At 30.0% G+C, this 19821-nt stretch overlaps 3 protein-coding genes across 6 annotated transcripts in view; 1 reads left to right on the top strand and 2 right to left on the bottom strand.

Moving 5' to 3' along the window:
• Positions 1-3452: 3452 nt before the first annotated feature.
• LOC117174230 (sialin-like) lies at positions 3453-5615 on the top strand. Of its 2 annotated transcripts, none has more exons than XM_033363110.1 (6): positions 3453-3563; positions 3814-4005; positions 4092-4566; positions 4689-5008; positions 5116-5378; positions 5451-5615. In XM_033363110.1, exons 1-6 carry the CDS (start codon positions 3527-3529, stop codon positions 5598-5600), a joined length of 1437 nt encoding a protein of 478 aa, XP_033219001.1. In that variant the 5' UTR covers positions 3453-3526; the 3' UTR covers positions 5601-5615. The 2 variants fall into 2 exon arrangements, with proteins under 2 accessions (XP_033219001.1, XP_033219002.1); XM_033363111.1 differs by having other exon boundaries at positions 3511-3619.
• Positions 5616-7151: 1536 nt separating this feature from the next.
• LOC117174575 (protein GVQW3-like) lies at positions 7152-7469 on the bottom strand. The gene has a single exon (XM_033363804.1). It carries the CDS (start codon positions 7467-7469, stop codon positions 7152-7154), a length of 318 nt encoding a protein of 105 aa, XP_033219695.1.
• A 415-nt stretch (positions 7470-7884) lies between these two features.
• Positions 7885-19821, bottom strand: part of LOC117174228 (arginyl-tRNA--protein transferase 1) — a 38003-nt gene continuing 26066 nt past the window's right edge. For all 3 annotated transcript variants that reach the window (XM_033363102.1, XM_033363103.1, XM_033363105.1), the window contains exons 7-9: positions 18997-19169; positions 15527-15788; positions 7885-8125 (exon numbers count right to left, since the gene is read on the bottom strand). In XM_033363102.1, coding sequence (XP_033218993.1) covers positions 7970-8125; positions 15527-15788; positions 18997-19169 — 591 coding nt within the window. In that variant the 3' untranslated portion in view covers positions 7885-7969. The remainder of the gene's footprint in view (positions 8126-15526; positions 15789-18996; positions 19170-19821) is intronic.

The following is a 19821-nucleotide window of genomic DNA, read 5'->3' as shown; positions in this document are numbered from 1 at the left end:
CTACTCGAAATCTAGAATTTTTATAATAAAATGATAATCAATCTTGCCTTTTAAGATGATGCCTAAAAAAACATTATTTCAAAATTCCCTGACTTCTCTTGAGCAGTTCTTAATTTTCCCTAACCTATGAAAGACCAGAATTCAGTTCCTCTTATAAAAACTCCCTGAATTTTGCCTATTTTTTCAAAATCTCTGACTTTTTGAGATCAAATTTTGATCCTGTTGAATTGTTCAAACAAATAAATTTTCAGTTCCTTGAAAAGATAGAAATTGATAAAAATGTACGATAAAAAACATTTAAAAAGTAAAAGTATCATACCTAAAACTACTACTTCAATAAATTTCATCGCTAAGAACCTGCCTGATTTAAAATGGATCAGCAGTTCAGAATAAAGTTTTTTGTGTATATTGTACTTTTTGGAATCAATTTACAATTTATAATGTCTTGTGGCATCTTCAATTTATCCCTTAGTATCAGTAATTCAGGAAAAAGAAAAAGAGCTGGAAGAGGAGTTGAGAAGTGTTAAGACTGAAGGGGATGTGTGGAGAATAATTAATAGGTTTAGGAAACGCACGGTGGGGATAAGTGAGAAGATAGGGAGCGACGAATGGAAGAAATTTTTTAAGGATTCATTTCAGGAGTCAGATACACGAAAGAGAGATAAGGGGATTAGAAGAACGAGGGAGGTAGATGGAGAGGAGCTGAACGACGATGAGATAGATAAGCAGATAGGGAAATTGAAAAAATCTAAGACAGCAGGGATGGACGGGCTAGGGAACGAAGCGTGGCTGTTTGGCACACAAGAGTTAAGGCAGAGGCTGAGGGAGGTAGTGAAAAAAGTATGGAGGGGGCAGGGATTCCTAAGAGGATGGAGGGAGGGGTTGATCGTACCACTGTATGCCAAAGGGGATAGGGAGAGACAGGAAAATTATAGAAGAATTACGTTCATGAATACTGCGTACAAAATATACGCGATGGTGTTATCAGATAAGCTGCGCTTATTCCGGAGACGCAGGCGGGCTTTAGAGAGAGAAGGAGTACTATTGACAATATTTACGTTCTGCAACACGTGGTGAATAGAGAACTAACCAAAAAGGGTGCCAAAGTGTACACGTTTTTGTAGATCTAAAGAGCGCGTTCCCTTCGGTAGATAGAGGGAGGTTGTGGGAGGCAATAGAAGAGAGGGGAGTGAATAGGGGCCTGATCGAGAGGATAAGGGAGGTATATGAGGATACGAAACATAGATTAAGAGGAGGGGGGGGGGAATCTCTGAGGGATTCTGGATGGATAGGGGGTTGAGGCAAGGGTGCCTACTTAGCCCAACGCTTTTTGCAATTTTGATCGCGGATATGGAAAGTAAGCTAGCGGCCGGAGTGGTAGGAGGAGTTAGAATATGGTCACTAGCATACGCAGATGACATAGTGCTGCTGGCAAAGAGCGAAGAGGCTTTAAAGGAGATGATGAAGAGGTTGAAAAGATACTTGGACAAAAATAGGCTAGAGTTAAATGCGTACAAGTCGAAGGTTATGGTGTTCAGAAAGGGAGGTGGGAGAGATAGGGGAGGGGAGTGGAAGGGAAATGCGGTACAGGAGGTAAAAGACTTTGTGTACTTGAACTTCCTGTTTCGAAGGAATGAAGGAGTGGATGGTCATATAAAAGAGAGGGTCAGAAGGGCAAATGTGGTGATGAGGCAGGTGTGGGGACTGGTGGAGAGGTTGTTCGCAGGTGATTTTGTAAGGAGAATGAAATTGTTTGATTCGTTAGTGATGAGTGTCTTATTTTACGGATTGGAGATGTGGGGTTAAAGGGTAAGTGAGGAGGTAAATAAGATAAGGAGAGGTATGTAAAGTGGACACTGGTGTTGGCAAGGAATATGCCGAACTATATTGTCAGGAGGGAGACAGGAGAAACGAGTTTAGGGATTATAACAGGGAGTCGAGCGTGTAAATATGAGGAAAAATTTTTGGAAGGGGGGGGGAAGTAAATTGGTTAGAGAGTGTTGGTGAGAGAAGGAGAACAGGCGTAGTGGTGCAAAGATGGAGGTGGAAAGGGAAAGGTATTTTAGAACGCATGGATTGCAGATGGATGAAGTTAGCAGGAGGCACGAGGAAGGAAGGTATATGAGTTGGGTCAAAAGAATGTCATGGAGAAAGAGAAGGCAGAAGAAGCGGAGAGGATAAGAGAGTCAAGGTTTAACGGGAACTAATAGTGGATTATGCCAAGGGAGAGAGCGCAATATTTGTATGAGAAAGGACAGAAAAGTAGTCAGAAACTTATAGCAAGAATGAGATGCGGCTGCATGGAAGGTTATAATAGGTTCTGACTTTCCAGAGAGAAGAGAATGTGTGAACTGTGAGGGAAAGGGGATGCAAAAGCTGAGCACTGGTTGGAGGAGTGTGAAGAGGTGGAAAGGAGTGAGATAAGCATGGAGGTATTGTTGCATGAAAGGGGGAACAAAAGAGCAGTAGCATGAGTGAAGGGGGTGTTGGGTAAAATGGAGAAAAAGAGAAGGCAGGAGGAAGAGGAATGGAAAAGGAAAGATTGTAAACAGGAAAGGAAGTAGATGTAAGAAAAATGTAAATATTGTAAATAGTAGTTAAGTATTAGGTGTGAGCCGCGAAGACAGAAGCTGATAATGCGAGGCATAGCGATAAAAGAGCGAAATGCATGCGAGGCAAGGCGAGGCGCAGCGGGGAAGGTTAGGCTATAGAAACGAGTGGATTAGCTATAAGGTGTGGATGGATGGTACTTCGTAAGAAATCGTTTTAAGAAAATTTTGTAAAAAAAATGGAAGTGTAAGCAAGTCCATTTTTTAAGGCCAGCAGGCCGAAACATAAACTTTTATCTATCTAAGTTGCGTAACTTGACACTACACAGTAGTGTAAAATCACTTTTTTATCGATTCTGACGAATTCGGCTACAAATCCAAAAAAATAATGTCCACATTTTTATTTTTCGAATTTTTGATTTTAACAACAGTATTCCTAAATTAAAAAATGTCAATTCTGCTCGAAATCTAGCATCTTTATAACAGAATAATAATCAAGGTTGCCTTTTAAGATGGTGCCTGTAAAAACATTATTTCAAAATTCCCTGACTTCCCTTGAGCAGTTCTTAATATTCCCTGACCTATGAAAGACCAGAATTCAGTTCCTCTTATAAAAATTCCCTGAATTTTGCCCATTTTTTCAAAATCTCTGACTTTTAGAGATCAAATGTTGATACTGTCGAATTGTTCAAACAAATCAATTTTCAGTTTTTTGAAAAGATAGAAATTGATAAAAATGTAAGATAAAAACATAAAAAGTAAAAGTATCATACCTAAAACTACTACTTCAATAAATTTCATCGCTAAGAACCTGCCTAATTTAAAATGGATCTAATCTTCTAACCATTGAGAAACCGTTGGTGTCAAACTTCAGACAATCGCGATACATCAAATTTCATACTATCTGGATAGTTCAGCAGTTCAGAATCAAGTTTTTTGTGTATATTGTACTTTTTGGAATCATTTTACAATTTATAATGTCTTGTGGCATCTTCAATATTTCCCTTAATATCAGTAATTCAGCGGTTTTATTACTATGCCTTTTTTGTCTTTTAATGAAACCTATAAATGTATAGTATCTATTCGATATTTGTTGGTTAAATTTTTTATAACCTTATAATCAACGGTCCTATATTTTAGTGATAGTTTCATATTGGTTTCCTCTAAAACATAATTTTCAACAACAGACCTTCAAATATTTTTAAGTTAATATCTTCTAGTTTTTTCATATGACACTAAAATTTAAATGTTTTTTTTTTCATAGAATGTATTCCAGCAAGAGCGATTATTTGCATCATGCTCTTCACTGCTTGCTACACAAGTTATGTGTGTCGATTGCAGATGCCTATTTTAGCAATTTCTATGATTAACACCACGAAAGTAGATGGAAGAGATGTTTACAGAGCGTTTAGTTTTTTTTCTGGCGAACCGTTTTATTGGTCAAATCATATGAGAGGTGAGTAGGAGTCACCAAAAGAATATTTTTATTATTTTTAATTTTAAATACATTTAAACAATTCTAATTGTAATCACAATACATAGGACAAGTAATAGCTGCGTACGGTTATGGAAATGTCATAGGAAATTTACTTGGTGGTATCATGGCTCTAAAGTACGGTCCTCGAAGAGCGATTCTTTGGACATCCCTTATATCAGCAACTATATGTTTGATGTCACCCATTTTGGCACAAGCACATTATGGTGCTTTGATTTTATCGAGGATAATCGTAGGACTTGCAGGAGGAGCTACATTTCCATCGTGTCACACTATGGTGGCTAGATGGGCACCGCCAAATGAAAGAAGCAGATTTGTTTGGTCCCTACAAGGTGGTTCGTTGGGTACAATTATTGCAATGCCAATGGTCTCAGCGATTGCTGAATACATTAATTGGGAAACTGGGTGGTATTTACCATCCTTACTTATGTTTGCATGGATTGCGGCATGGGCACTTTTTGCATACGACTCACCTGGAGAACATCCCTTTATTACAAATGAAGAGAAAGAATATATTTTAAAGTAAGAAAATTGATAAATTACATATTAAAAGGAAAATGTAGAATCAAAACTAAGCATTGTGGATTATAGTTTATTGTATGCAGATGTGATCATAGGTGTTCTGAAATAATATTTTTTTATAGAGCGCAGGCGAGCAGTGGACAATCTCGGCAACATACCCTGAAAGAAACTCCAGTGTTAGAAATATTGACGTCAGTACCATTCCTCTGCCTAGTAATCAGCCACTTTGGAAACCTGTTTCTTTTATTCTTCTATCAAAATTCAATTATGCTCTATCTCACTCAAGCCTTGGGATTTAATTTAACAAAAGGCGGATTTATGTCTGCATTACCTCCGTTAGGACGAATGCTGTTTGGGTTTTTCTTTGGTTGGGCAGGAGATACAATTAAGAAAAAGAAATTGATGTCCTTAACATTACTTAGAAAGACTGCTACGATTTTCTGTACGATTTATTATAATAATTAATAGGGGTTGAATTCTCTCTTTTGATATCTTCCGTTACCCTATACAAGCTCATGTTTTTTTATGATTAAATTCTGTACATTTTAGCGCATTTAGTGCCAGGAGTTCTTTTGATACTTTTGGGTTACGTGGTTACCAACCGAGGTGATAACCAGCTGGTACTGGCTAACACATTTCTCACTTTGGCGCTTAGTTTTAATGGAGCAGCAGTAATAGCTAACCTATCAAATAATCAAGATCTATCGCCAAACTATGCAGGATTTCTCTTTGGCATCATGAATACAGTAGCAACCACGTCTGCATTCATTGGTCCTATTCTCGTAGAGGCTATAGCAGGATCATCACATGAAGTGCGTATTATAGTTTCTTATATTAAATTACTATAACTTACAAGATGCGATTACAAAACGAATTATTTTCAGATTGGACAGTGGCAAACGATTTTTTGCATTGGTGCAGGCATATGCTTTCTGAGCACGATTATTTTTATTCTTGGAGGAAGTGCAAATGTTCAAAAATGGAATGACAACAATGTACCAGCTGATGTACCAGATAATGTACCAGATGAATAGTAATAAAAGGGTAGAAAGTACAAGAGAATTTGAAAACCCAAAAAAATATAAATATTAAACTTTCAACAAGAATAGAAGCAATGTACCTAACCTTTTTGTCGGTTTAGAAACATCTTTTCGAGGGGCTGGTCACTCAGAAATCAGGAAGTAAGACTAATAATGACTGTCACCGGAATAACGAAGATTTTGTAGAAACCTCCCTCGGAATGACTCAAGATATATAAGGCTTTTCGTAACGCACTGAGACTTACTGAAACTAACTAAATAACAACGCAATAGAATTTAGAGATTCCTACTGACCTCCACAGGTTCTTTCGTAAGTCCGGGAGTCACCTGAAATCTCAGTGACCAGCCCCTCGCATTTTTTCAAATGAAGCATAGGCTGAGAACTTCAGACCATGTTCCTTGAGCCAAAACTTCAAATATTGATGACTGAATTCTTTTTCATGTTTTGTATGTACATATGATGTCTGGTCCCAGCCGGGACGGTACCATCGTCAAACATCCAATGAGTGGCGAGGCGGACAAATCACACGACCACTGTCCTTTATTCACTGAGTTCACAAGTCTTCCAGTGGTTTTTTACTTACGAGGTGTGGCTTCTAAATAACTGGACTGATGCTCCATAATTTTTTTTTACAAATTACTCAATGGAGACATCATTCCCTTCCCGATTCTCATACCGCTCCATACGAATAATCAACTGTTGGAAGCAATGTTGAAAGTTCTTTTCTGAAAGGTCGTATATGAGCTGCATCGCTTTTCCTTAACTGCAACAACGGACCCGAAACTGGTTCCTTTTAGTCCAGATTTAATCTTCAGGAACAGAAAAAACTCACACAGGGGGCTACAGTAAGCGACTACAGCGGATGTTCCAATACAGACATTTTTGTCGCCAAAAACAGCTGAGCAGACATCGCTTTATATGCTGACACGTGTGTCCTGGTGAAGAATTCATGAGCTTTTTCCACATTTCGGGTCTTTTCCTTACACGTTCACGAAGGGTTATCAGAATCTCTTTACAATATACCTGGTTAACAGTTCGACCTTCAGGTACCCATTTGATGTCAACAATTCCTCGGATATCGAAAAAACCAATCCTCATTGCTTTGATGAAAAGGAGATGTTTAGGGTTTCAATTGTGTGCAGAACTACGAATCTTTCCAACTTTTTAATGAACATTGCAGTTCCCGTCTTCAGGGCTAACCTGATACTGAGGATTTAGGTTAAGCTCTTCTTATATATACTCTCTACGATGCATGTGATTGGCCAGAGCGCCCCATCGTGTGAACCAAAGTATCAGATTAGCCGTGAGGAAGTGGACTGCAATGTTCACGAAACATCGGCAAGATACGTAGTTTTACACACGATGGAAGCTCGAAAAACCTCCTTTTTATCATAATAAATCATCGTGAAAGCATCAAATCTATTATCATTACTTTGAATCTGGACTTTCTCATCTATGCTTTCTTTTGTCTCGATGAACTGGGACTCTTCCAATGTATAGGTAAGTGCTTAAATTCAGGATCATATTGAAGAAACCACAATTCGTCATTTCTGCATCATCTTATCACAGACTCTTTTCATTTGCATATTTTCCTGTAAAATTTGTCCAACAGTTTCTTTATCTATGTTCACCAATTCAACAAATGCTCGAGTGCTCAGATATCGATTTTTTAAAATAATGTCACGAAATTTGTCCACGTTACCGCCTGTTTTCGATGCACGAGGACGACCAGGACGGGGATCGTCTTCAATCACTTTCCCCCAAAAACAATCCTTTACAAATCGTAAGTTTCCGTAGCCGGTTTTCAACAATTTCATGATGAATTTCACGTTGACGCGTTGTTCCAATTTCACATTCAACATAATTCCGACGGAGCGCAGGTACACGGTCTATTTTGAACAAACTATACAGCCGTACTAAGGATCGCAGAACTTTGAAATTTTGAGGGGTTGAAGGGGAAGAAACACAGATCAATATCCCATCCTGCCCATTATTCTCGCAGCTCCAGGTAAGCGGCAAAAAAATCAGTCCTGTTATTTAATAGCCACAACCGTATTGACGCCGGGAAAGATATTCCGCGAGCACAAACACTCTTACATCTTTCCAAAATGTCGCTCTGTCGGTAATACTATTAACTTGTGCTAATTCTAGTTTCATTAAAATATATATTTATAAAAGTTTCAGTACTTACGAAAGAAGATCGTCTGTTGAGAGATGGCGAACTGCATCATTTCATTAATAATTCCACTTTAAAACAAACGTAAAACGAAATTCTAATATTTTCATATTTAACATTTATTTCTTAGCCTCGGACTACAAGAAACTGCTTTAACTTTAAAATATCACTAAATTATTATTATAATCATACTGCACAACTACGATACAAAAGAATGCTTTTAGCACACTTCATTCCAACTAGGGTAGCATATTCTCGAATTTCATCTTCATCATTAACCAGCCACATTCGACGCTTGTACGTTCCATATGTCATCGCTCGTTCTCGATATAAAACTAAAACCTACCAAAAGATTTTTTTAAGTAAACTTGAATTAATCAATGCTGTTACGTAATATTTTTAACAAATCAATCTTATAGAAAATGCATGTATCAATAATTATAGAATATAATTTTTTAAGCAAAATTTCTAGTTTTCTAACTTAATATTTAAAAAGTATTCAAAACGAACTTTAATATTTATTTAAAATGTTATTATTTAGTCTGTGAATTATGCGGGTCATTTCTATTTAGTCTTAACTCACCCTTTTCGGTTACAAATTTTATTATTTGGTTCAGATTTTAATTATCTCGTTAGAAAATCAACAAGTTTCTTAGAAAGTCATCCTTCTTGGTTGAAAATTAACGTGCCTTGCTGAAAATTCGTCTTTTTGGCTTGAAAATTCGACAATTTAATTGAAATTTTTCTCTTTATTGATTAATAAATGTTTTGATTGAAAATTCAAATGAAATTAATTTGTTGTGAATTCAACAATATGGTTAAAAACCAATACTTTCTGGTTTAAAATTCAACTATTTTTTGGAAAATTCTTCTTTTTGCCTTGATAATTTAACAATTTTAGATTTTCTTCCCTTGACTAATAAACTTTTTTTGGTTGTAAACTCAACTATTTTCTCGAAAATTCATCTGTTAAGTTTTAAATTTTATTTATTTTTGTAAAATATTAATAAAATTTATTTAATAATTTATAATTATATTATATTAATTATTATTTATTCAAATATTAATTTGTAAATATTTCTTTATCCAAAAACGTTTTTTGGACAAAAATTCAATTAATTCAATTAAGTTTTTTGTTGAAAAGTCAACCTTTGTGTAGAAAATTTGTCTTTTTGTCTCGAAAATTCATCAGGTTGGTAGACGATTTTCGTATTTGTTTGAAAGTTAATGATGTTCGTTAAAAATTTGTCCTTTTTAGTAAAAAATCTATTTTTTTGGGAGCAGAAATGCAACTGTTTCGTTGAAAATTATCTGTTTTATATGAGGATTTAAGTATTTTGTTGAAAGTTCATTTTGTTTGGTAAATCAAACTATTTTATATTTTTTTTTTAAATCTTACTTTACTGAAATATGAACTAATATATTTTTTAAGCTTTATCTTTTTAGGTTGAAAATTCAAATTAAAAGTTTATTTTTGGGTTAAAGTACGTTTTGTTGTTGCTAAGAATTAATTTCTTTAATTGCAAATTTAATCATTTTGTTGAAAATTCAACTGATTGGTTGAAAATTAATTTTTGGTTGAAAATTTATATTCTCGGGTAAAAAATATAACTGTTTTGTAGAAAATTTGTTTTTTGTTTGAAAATTAATTATCTTAAATGAAAATTTAACTAATCAATTTTTTGTTAAAAATTCAATAATTAAGTTAACAAAATTTAGAAATGAAAATAATATAAACTGAAAATTAATCAAATAAAATTTGGACCATCATTACATCCATTTTTCAAACTATTTGGTTGAAAATTTATTTTGTTCAAAATTTTTTATTTTAGAAAATTACTCTTCTTGGTTGAAAATCCAACTATTTGGTTAAAAATTTTGGTATTTTGTGAGAATTCATTTTTTTTTTTTTAGTAAAAAATTAATTTTCTGTTATGAACATTCATCTTTTTAATTAAAAATTGAACTATTTGGTTACAAATTCAACTGTTTTGTAGAAAGCTCATATATTTTGTGGTTAAAAATTCAACTGCTTGGTTGAAAATTCGTCCTTTTTGGTTCAATTCTGCTGTTTTTAATTTTAAATGAATATGAATTATTACTTTTTTTAATATACTTATTATCATTTTCAACTAACTACTTGAATTTTAAATGTAATAGTTGATATTTAAACCAAAAAAAGATTTTAATTTGAAATCAAAACCATGTGAATTCAATCAAAGAAGAATAATTTTCAAAAAAAATAGTTAAATGTTCAACACAAAAAAAAAGGTTTTTCAATAAAAATGGGGAATCATCAACAAAAAAGATGAATTTTCAAGAAAGTAGTCCCATTTTCAACTAAGCAGTTGAATTTCAAATGTTAGAGTTGATATTTCAACCTAAAAAAGATTTTAATTTGAAACCAAAAACAGTTGAATTCAAACAAATTTGACGAATTTTCAACAAAATAGTTAAATCTTGGAACAAAAAAAAAAATTTCTAAATTAAAATGATGAAACATAAAAAAAAAGAATTTTTAAAGAGATTATCAACTAAACAAGTAGTTGGGTTTTCAACTAAAAATGTCATAGTTGCTATTTCTATAAAAAAAGATTTTTATTTGAAACCAAAAACAGTTGAATTTAACCAAAGCAGACGAATGGTCAATAAATCAATAAATATTCATTTTCAACCAAACAGTTGCATTTTTAGCCAAAAAGATGAAATTTCTATAATGACAACAGATAAATTTTTAAACCAAAAATACGAATCCTTCACCAGGAATGATTTTTCAGTCGACAATGAAAAAAAAAAATTGCATCCAAACTGTGAAATTTTCATGTAAAAAAGCCGAAGTTTCGACCAAACAGTTGAATTTTCAAACTGAAAATATGAATTTTCAACCCAAAAAGACAAAATTTCCACAACACAATTGAATTTTCACAAAAAAATACATACTTTTTTGTTTTTAACAAAATTATTGAATTTTTAAATACCGTAATAAAATTTTATGTTCATTCCCCATGTTTATAAATTATAAAAAATAACTTTTCCGAGAAAATTTTTATTTCAATTATGTAGTACACTCTGTACAATGTGTTAGTTATTTTAGTAAACACTTTTCAGAACTTCCGACTTTTTTGGGCGATTCTATATTTTCCTTTATGTTTAAATATTAGTAAAATTCCATACATGCGCAATATTTGAAATTGAATTGACAGTCAAAATGAGACTGTACCCTTGAAAATTGTAAAATAAATCCAGATTCGTTTAATAAAAAAGAAAATTTTTGTCTTCGAAAATGAAAAATCAGGATAAGCACCAAAAATCAGAAAATCAGGAGTCTCGGTGAAGTTTTTTAATTTTTCCGGTCAACAAAAAGTAACATATTCAAAACTGCCGCTGAAGGAAAAACTTTATTTTAATCCATGAGGTTCATTCTAAATATACTTTACGACAACAGAGCAAAAAATTTAAAATAAATTAATTTTGAAACAGATACTTCAATTTTCCACTAAAAGATATAAATTTCCAACGAAAAGTGGATTAGTTCAACTTTTAGTTTAAAAAAATAATGTTGAACAAAAAAGAAACGGATTTTCGATACAATAGTTTAATTTTCTGCCTAACTGATGAATATTCAAAATAAAAGGATTAAATTAATTTTTACCGAAAAAGATAAGTTGCGAATCAAAACTTAAAGAATTAAATTTTAAGTTCAGAAAATATAATGTGCAACCAGACAGAAGAATTTTCAAAGAAAGTGATGAATTTTCAACTAACATTTTTAACTAAAAAAGATGATGTTTCAACAAGAAATTGAATAAATAAATTTTTAGTCAAAAAATGAATGTTCAATCAAAGAGATGAATTTTTATCTAAAATTATAGAATATTTAACTGTAATAATAGTTACATTTTCAGTGTTAAAAACGTAATAATTTTCAATCAAAAAAGAAACACATTGTCAACGAAAAAGTTAAATTTTCAGCAAAAAAAAATCCTTTTATTAACAGAGAAAACAAGTTTTTAATAAAATACCTCATATTTCAACCAAAGACATGAATTTTTACATTAAAATTATGAATTTTCCAACAAAAAATCAATTTTAACGAAATAGTTGAATTTTAAACTAAAAAAAATCGATTTTTAACAGTAAATGGAATAGTTATATTTTCAGTAAAAAAATTAATTTTTATCTTTAGTGATGACCAAAGAAATGAATTTTCAACTAAAGTGATGGAATATTCAACAGGAATAATAGTAACACTTTTAATTTAAAGAACAAAATAATTTTCAATAAAAAAAGAGAAACAAATTTTCAATAAAATAGTTGAATTTTAGGTAAAAAAATTATTTGCCCCAAAAGAAAAAACAAGTTTTTAATCAAATAGCTTGTATTTCAATAATATAAATGAATTTTTAATTAAAATGGTACATCTTCAGCAAAAAAATTAATTTTTCACATAACAGATAATTTTTCTACCAAGTAAGTTCATTTCGAACCCAGAAGATAAATTTTCAACTAATATAATGAATATTCAACTGGAATAATTAAATTTTCAACCAAAAAGAAGAATTTTTAAACATGAGATTAACTTTCAAAGAAAGGAAAATGAATTTTCAATTAAAAAAGACAAATTTACATCCAAATTGTTAATTTTTGAATTAGAAAAGGTCTATTTTTAACTTAAAGTGGAACGGTTAAATAACTAAATAAACTTAAAAAAATTTAATAAACTTAATTGAAATTTTTTTAATTTAAAAATTTATTTTTAATTATTAATTGTAATAATAATTAGTTAATAATAATTATAATTACAATTTATTTTTAAAATTATTTGTAAGTTAAAACTATTTAGAAACTAAATTAAATAAATTAAAATAATGAATATTCAACTAAGTAGTAGTTGAATTTTAAATCTATCAAAAGAAGAATTTTCAATCAATAAGATTAAATTTCTACAAAAAGGACGAATTTGTCCACAAATTACATGAATTAAAAAAAAATAGTATAATTTTTAAATAAAAAATATCAATTTTGAACCAAATAGTTAAATTTTCATCCAAAAAAGACACAATTTCAACCAAAAATGAAATAGTTGAATTTTCCATTAAAAAATGTAATTTTTAGCAACAAAAAATGGACTTTAAGAAAAACAATTACATTTTCGGTTTTAAAATTCCTTTTCATTCAAAGAAAAAACAGGTTTTTAATCAAATAGCCTTTGAAGCCTAAAAGATGAATTTTCAACGAAATAAATGAATTTTCAATTAAAAAAGAGAAATTTACATCCAAATTGTTAATTTTTGAATTAGAAAAGGTTCATTTTCAACTTAAAATGGAACAGTTAAATTTTTTATTTGAAAAAATTAATTTTTAAGTAAACTAATACATTTTCAACTCAAATAATGAATCCACAACTGAAATAGATCAATTGTATACCTACAAAAAAGATGCATTTTCAATCAATAAGATTAATTTTTCAAAAATCACCTGAGTTTAAAAAAAAAGTTTCTGTAAAAAAACTCCTTTTCATCCAAAGAAAATCTACTGTTCAATCAAACAGTTCAATTAAAAAAAAAATTCATTTTTAATTAAAATGATAAATCTTCCATAAAAAAAGTCATTTTCAACAAAGAAGTTTATTTTTTAACCAAGTAATTCTGTTTTAAGCCTAAAAGATCAATTTTCAACTCAAATTATGAATATTTAACTCGAATTCTTGAATTTTCAATCAAAATTGAGATTAACTTTCAAAGAAAAAAATCATTTTCTACAAAAAAACTCGATTTTTTAACAAAATAAAATTTTTCAACAAAATACATGAATTTTTAACGAAATAGTTGAATTTTTAATAAAAGACAAATTTTCAACCGTAAATCGAAAAGTAATATTTTCAATTAAAAAAATTATTTTTAAACCAAACATAATAATTTCTAACTAAAACAATGAATTTTCAACTGAAACAGTTGAATTTTTAAACAAAAAAATGCCTTTTTACTAAAAAAGATGATCTGTAAAATAAAAGTTGATTAATTGAATTTCAAGCTTTAAAAAATAAAGTTTAACCATACAGATGAATTTTAAAAAACAATTATAAAATATTAAATTGGAGTAAGTTAAATTTTCAGTTAAAAAAAAAAATTACTTTCAACCAAAAAAAAAACTTAATTTCAACAAAATAGTTACATTTTCAAACAAAATGATGAATTTTCAAATAAAGTTGTAAATATCCAAAGAAAAAAAGAAAGTTTGTACATCCAAATTGTTGCATTTTCAACTATAAAAGGTCAATTTTCCACCAAAATAGTTCAATTTTCTACTGGAATATTAAAATTTGTAGTTAAAAAATTCATTTGCAACAAAGTAGTTACATTCTTAAAAAAGAAATGAATTTTCAATTAAAATAATTAATCTTTCGAGAAAAGAGTTTAACTTTTAACCGCACACTGTTAAATTTGCAAAAAAAGAGTTAAATTTCTAATGATAAATGTAAAAAAAATTATAATTCAGAAGTTTACATACTTTCTTTTTCTAAACTTTAGGAAAAGGAACTTTTAAATTAGGACAAATTTTCACATCCAAACGGAATTTTTTTAAATTCCTCTCTTTTAAATCCGAGTGATATATATTTTTTTAATTCCCGCTCAATGTCAAAAATTCCATTTTCCGAGGGAAATTAAATTTCTTTATTGAAACTCCCTCTCCTAAAATAAAAACGATAATCTTTTTCACTCATATGGCCTGCAATTGTTGATAACGTAGAAATCACTTTTCTAAATTGTCGAAAATTACAAAAATATTATTAAAACTTTAAATTTTCTGCGATCAGAAGTAAATTCCTGGTTTTTTCTCAGTCAATAAAATTCCCGATTTCCCAGTAGAGTCACCAAAAAAATAGTTTTAATCACAAAAATTAAATTAAATTAATTAAAAATTATTTCCACCCTCTTTATGAATGTCCCCTAAACTATAAATACGAGGGGTGTTCAAAAAGTAAGTTTCCCTAGTCGGCCGTTTTGCCCCAGCGCCATCTAGCGAGCTGGGACCGAACATAGTTTTAGTTTAGAATATACCGATAAGAGCGGAACCGGTCTTAGCTGCCGAAAAAATTTTTTTCATCCGTATCGGCTCGGAAACCATGGAGCTACCTGTGAAAAACGTGTCCACTTGTGAGTTGCGTGTAGCTATTCGCTTTTTAACTGCAAAAGGGCTTAATGGCAATGAAATTCACACTGAATTAGTGCATATTTATGGTGACAAATGCATGAGTGTGCCATTAAACGAAAGCGTCCTGGAAAATTATCGAGAAAAGTGTTGCTTTTTCACGACAATAAACGGCCTCATTCAGCAAAAAAAAAAAAAAAAACACAAACCTTACGGGAAAAATTCAAATGGAAAATTTTTGATCACCCACCCTACTCTCCAAATCTCGCACCAAGTGACTTTTTTCTTTTTCCTAAGCTAAAGGAAAGTTTGGGTGGCCATCACTTCAATTCAAATGATGAAGTGAAAGACTTTGTTAAATTATTCTTTAAAAAACAGGGCACGGATTTTTATAAACAAGGTTTGTCAAAGCTTGAGAAAAGATATAAAAAATGTATTCAAGTCCAAGGGGACTATGTAGAAAAATAGTTTATAAGTCAAACAATAAATACATATGTTACTTTAACCTAAAAATTGTGTTTTGTTTTTTTCCCGGAGCAGGGAAACTTACTTGTTGAACACCCCTCGTACATTATATTTGAATTACATTACCTCCTCTGTGTTGACAACCCCATCTTCGTCAATTGCATCGATATCGTCATTGAGTCTGCTGTACTTGTGAGCATCTAATTTCGGCAAACATTTATCAATGTCACAAAACGCGTACGTCTCCGGACAAAGAAGCTTGGACGGTGTCATTCGGGCTTTGTACCTCATTTTCGGACAAATGTGTATGTAAAATCCCATGTAATAATACTTGAGATTCGGCGCCGTTCTGTTTAATTGTCTTGTTAAAAATACTTCACGCAACGAGCTGAAATTTAAGCAAAATATTACAATAAGGAAGTTGTCGTGCCAAAAGTCAGATATCTGAAGAAAAAAAAAATAGTTTTTCTGTGATTTTAAAAATAAAAATATTGTAACTGATGTGATTCCAAATAAAAAACATGATTTTCCATGGAAAATGTTAAAATTCACAACAACAACAACAAAACATTATTTCAACCATGTTTTTGCAATTCAACTTTTTCTGACCGCCGCTTCTTAACAATTTTGAAAAAATGAATGCATTTTAATAAATGACTGCTTATTTTTTTCGGAAAAATATTCTTTACAACTCTAATGTTTCCAATTTTGAAAGTAAATTTTTCCATGGCTTCTGGTTAGTTAGCACAATTTTTTTTAAGAAACAATTTTCGAAACAAATAATTATATTTTAAGATGTTTTATCTATTTTTAAAATTGGAATCTGTAGAGCTGTAGAGAATGTTTTCTCGGAAAAAATAAGCCGTCATTTATTAAAATGCAATCGTTTTTCAAAAAATTGATAACAAGCGAAGGTCAGAAAAAATTCAATTGCAAAAAACATAGTTTAAATGAATTCTTTTTTTGTGAATTTTAATATTTTTCATAAAAACTGTTTTTTTTTTATTTGATAGGAAATCAGTTATAATACTTCGATTCTTAAACAAAAGTAGCGCCTTTTCTTTGGCAATTTTTTGAGTCCATTTTGTGTTCAAAATATTTGTTTAGCTTGCTTCGAAAAAACTATCGAACACTCGACCATTTTTTAACAAACGCACGTAAAATTTCCTTTCCTGCAATTTTTTGCTAATTATTGCTAGTAGAATTAAGCAGGGTATCAGAGCTTAATTTTCAAGACACCAGATTTTTCCTTAACCAATTTTTTATTTTCCTTGAACATTAATATTCAAATACCTGCATTTTAATCTTACAATACTTTTAACATACAATTTTCATAAGCGAAATAAAACCGTTTTCAGATAAAAACTTAAAATTTTTACATTTGTTAAAAAAAACAATGTGACCGTTTTAATCAAAGAACAAAATTCCCAGTCATTTCCCCATTTCGCAAATATTTTTCCCGGTCAATAAAATGTGAAAAATCGAAATATAAAAATAAACAGTAAAAGTATAAGTAATACAAAATAAACAACAAACTAAAGCATTCAAAGTGGAACTCTTGAACTTTTAAACTTTAAGTTTAAAAGTTTTTAAATTCACAAATTTTCTATTGAATTGTTCAATAATTTACAAGAATAAACTGAAAGGTACTAAAACTTTTCAACTGAATAATTTCAAGTTTAATGAATTTACACTGCAAAATTCAGAATTTTTAAGATTTATAAGTTATAGAGTTCAAAGATTTAGATTAGGTTCCAAAAATATAAATCCAGGTTAACATGTTCAATACTCTAAATTAAAGAATAAATCAACGAGCTTTGAAAATAGTAAACAATATATTATTCAGTTATTTTAGGCGAATAAATATTTTTAAATTTACATTTTTTTAACTTAAAAGTTCTTAAATTTGAATTTAAATTATTTTTATTTTAAAATCTTGAGAAATCTAGAAGTAGTTTTACGTTTTTTCAAAACTTCTCAATAACTTTAAAATTTAATTCAATTTGTCCTACAAATTTTAGAAAATCCTGCGAATTAACAGAAATTTACTTAACATTTGGATTTCTAAATAACAATTGAACACTTATTATATTTATAAACCATTAGAGTAATTTTAAGAGATATTTAGAAGATTCAAAAAGATTAAAAATTAATTTGGAACTTGAAATAATTGCAAATAATTTTAACGAAGTGTGTTTTCCGAAAAAATTTGATTATTCGTATCGAAATTTCGGTGCAAATATTCACAACCTAATTTAAAACAAAATTTAGATTTGTGCAATTTTCAAAATATTTAGAGGCTTTTTAGGAATTGTGAAAGGATCCAAACGAATAAAAAACATTTTCTTAAAATTCCTGGGAAAATTGAAAATGATTCTTCACTTTCAAAAATTATTTGAACAGAATATTCAAAAAGATTTTAAGAGAACTCCAATATTATTAAAAACGACCCAGGAAGAATTGAAGAATTTTTTTTTAATTTTTAAGATTTTCTAAAAATTGTAGGGCAAATTTTACTCAGTTTAAAATATGTTTAAAAGTCAAACATTTGGCTTCAATTTACTCGTCTTAAATTATCAGTAAAATATTGCTAAATATTAAATAATTATCGTTTTTCTTAATAAAATTTTTTTTTTAATTAAATGGGTTAAAAATGGAATAATTCAGACTGAAACAATATTTTTAATTTAATAAAAGCCTTTAATTGCGAATTAATTACGAATCTGGATATTCTTTAACTTTCAACGGATTTAAAAACGTTTTATCAAATCAATTATTTTACACTTTTTAATACTTAAAGAACCGATCCATTTTTAAAATTATTTATTTATTATTACAGTTGATAACATAAAACTGTTTTTTATAAAAAATGTGCAACTTTAAACGTTTTTAATTTAAAATTTTTTAAGTCTTCAGGACTGCACGTTAAAATTCTTTAAATTAAAAATATAAGCTTAAAAATAAAAATCTAAAATAGAGAATTTTTCAGGTAAAAGATTTTCGAATTACGCATTATAAACTGAATGATATCATAATTTAAAAAGATATCAATTCAACTAATTATTTTTTAAAAACTGTTAAAATCGAAGTTGGAAAGATTATTCTTTCGAAAATTTGTTAAATTCCCGGTAAAGAAATAAATTCACTGTCATTTTCCGGTTTCCCGGTTCATCGGCCACCCTGTATGTATTTAATTTTCTCTTAAAAATCTAATTCTTCCCGCAGAAATCGTATTTTCAACAAAATAGTTCAAATTTCTACTAGGATAGTTAAATTTTTAGATAAAAAAATTGATTTTCAACAAAGTAGTTACATTTTCAGAGATGAATTTTCAATTAAAATGATGAAGCTTCGACAAAAAATTAAATTTTTAATAAATGAGTTTATTTTTTAACCAAGTAGTTGATTTTTTTAAATAAGTAAATTAATTCGTAACCAAAAAAACACAATTATATACCCTACGACTGTAAATATAGTAGAAAACACTTTTCCAAATTGAAAAAAATTATAACAATAATGAATTCCCTGTTTTAAAATTAAATTTCCAGTAATTTCCAGGGTTTTTTTCTCGGTCAACGAGAAAATATGAAACTTACCTGAATGTACCAAGAGAGAGATGAGAATATGTGGGATCATAGAAGAAGTATACACTGGAAACGCATGAAGGTAAAATGTCTATAACACCAACGGCAATTAATTGTCCATTTAGCCAATACTGTTCATGAAAAGAGCCGTAACCTTGAGGAGGACCATCCTCTGGACACCATTCCTTTAAAATTACGATAATTTTTCTCGACAACGTCAAAAACTTTAGAGTTAAGGGCATGTGACACAGCTAAATACCTATATTACCGACCTCACTTTTTCAGTTCACTGAATGCTTTTTTAAACCTAAGAACTTTTTTTATAAATAAAAGATCGAGCTGAAACTTTGGAAAATGTATTAGAGTAGAATAAAGTACGTTTAGGTACTGCATTTCGGTGGGAACTTTACTGAAAATTATTTTATCTTTTTTCTGAACCTCGACATTTTTTGAACGTTCCAACTTTTTTTATACATAAAATATCAGTCTCAAACTTTGAGAAATGCAAGAGCCGAAAGAAAACTACGTTTAAGTACAAATCTTAATAATAAAAGATGTAAAAAAAAATTTCAAATATCAATTTCATCGGCATCAGCCGATAACGTTGTACACGAAAATACGAACCCTCTAGAGCCTCGTCTAGTGGCCGCCAGGGTTCGTATTTTCGTGTACAACCTTACCGGCTGATTCCAATAGAATTGATTGTTAAAATATATTTTTTTACATCTTTTATTGTTAAGATTTGTACTTAAACGTAGTTTTCTTTCGGCTCTTGCATTTCTCAAAGTTTGAGACCGATATTTTATGTATAAAAAAAGTTGGAACGTTCAAAAAATG

Source organism: Belonocnema kinseyi, chromosome 6, assembly GCF_010883055.1.
Source record: "Belonocnema kinseyi isolate 2016_QV_RU_SX_M_011 chromosome 6, B_treatae_v1, whole genome shotgun sequence".
Classification (NCBI taxonomy): Eukaryota; Metazoa; Arthropoda; class Insecta; order Hymenoptera; family Cynipidae; genus Belonocnema; species Belonocnema kinseyi.
The sequence above is the reverse complement of the archived record's forward strand: the minus strand, read 5'-3'. Positions and strand labels throughout refer to the sequence as shown.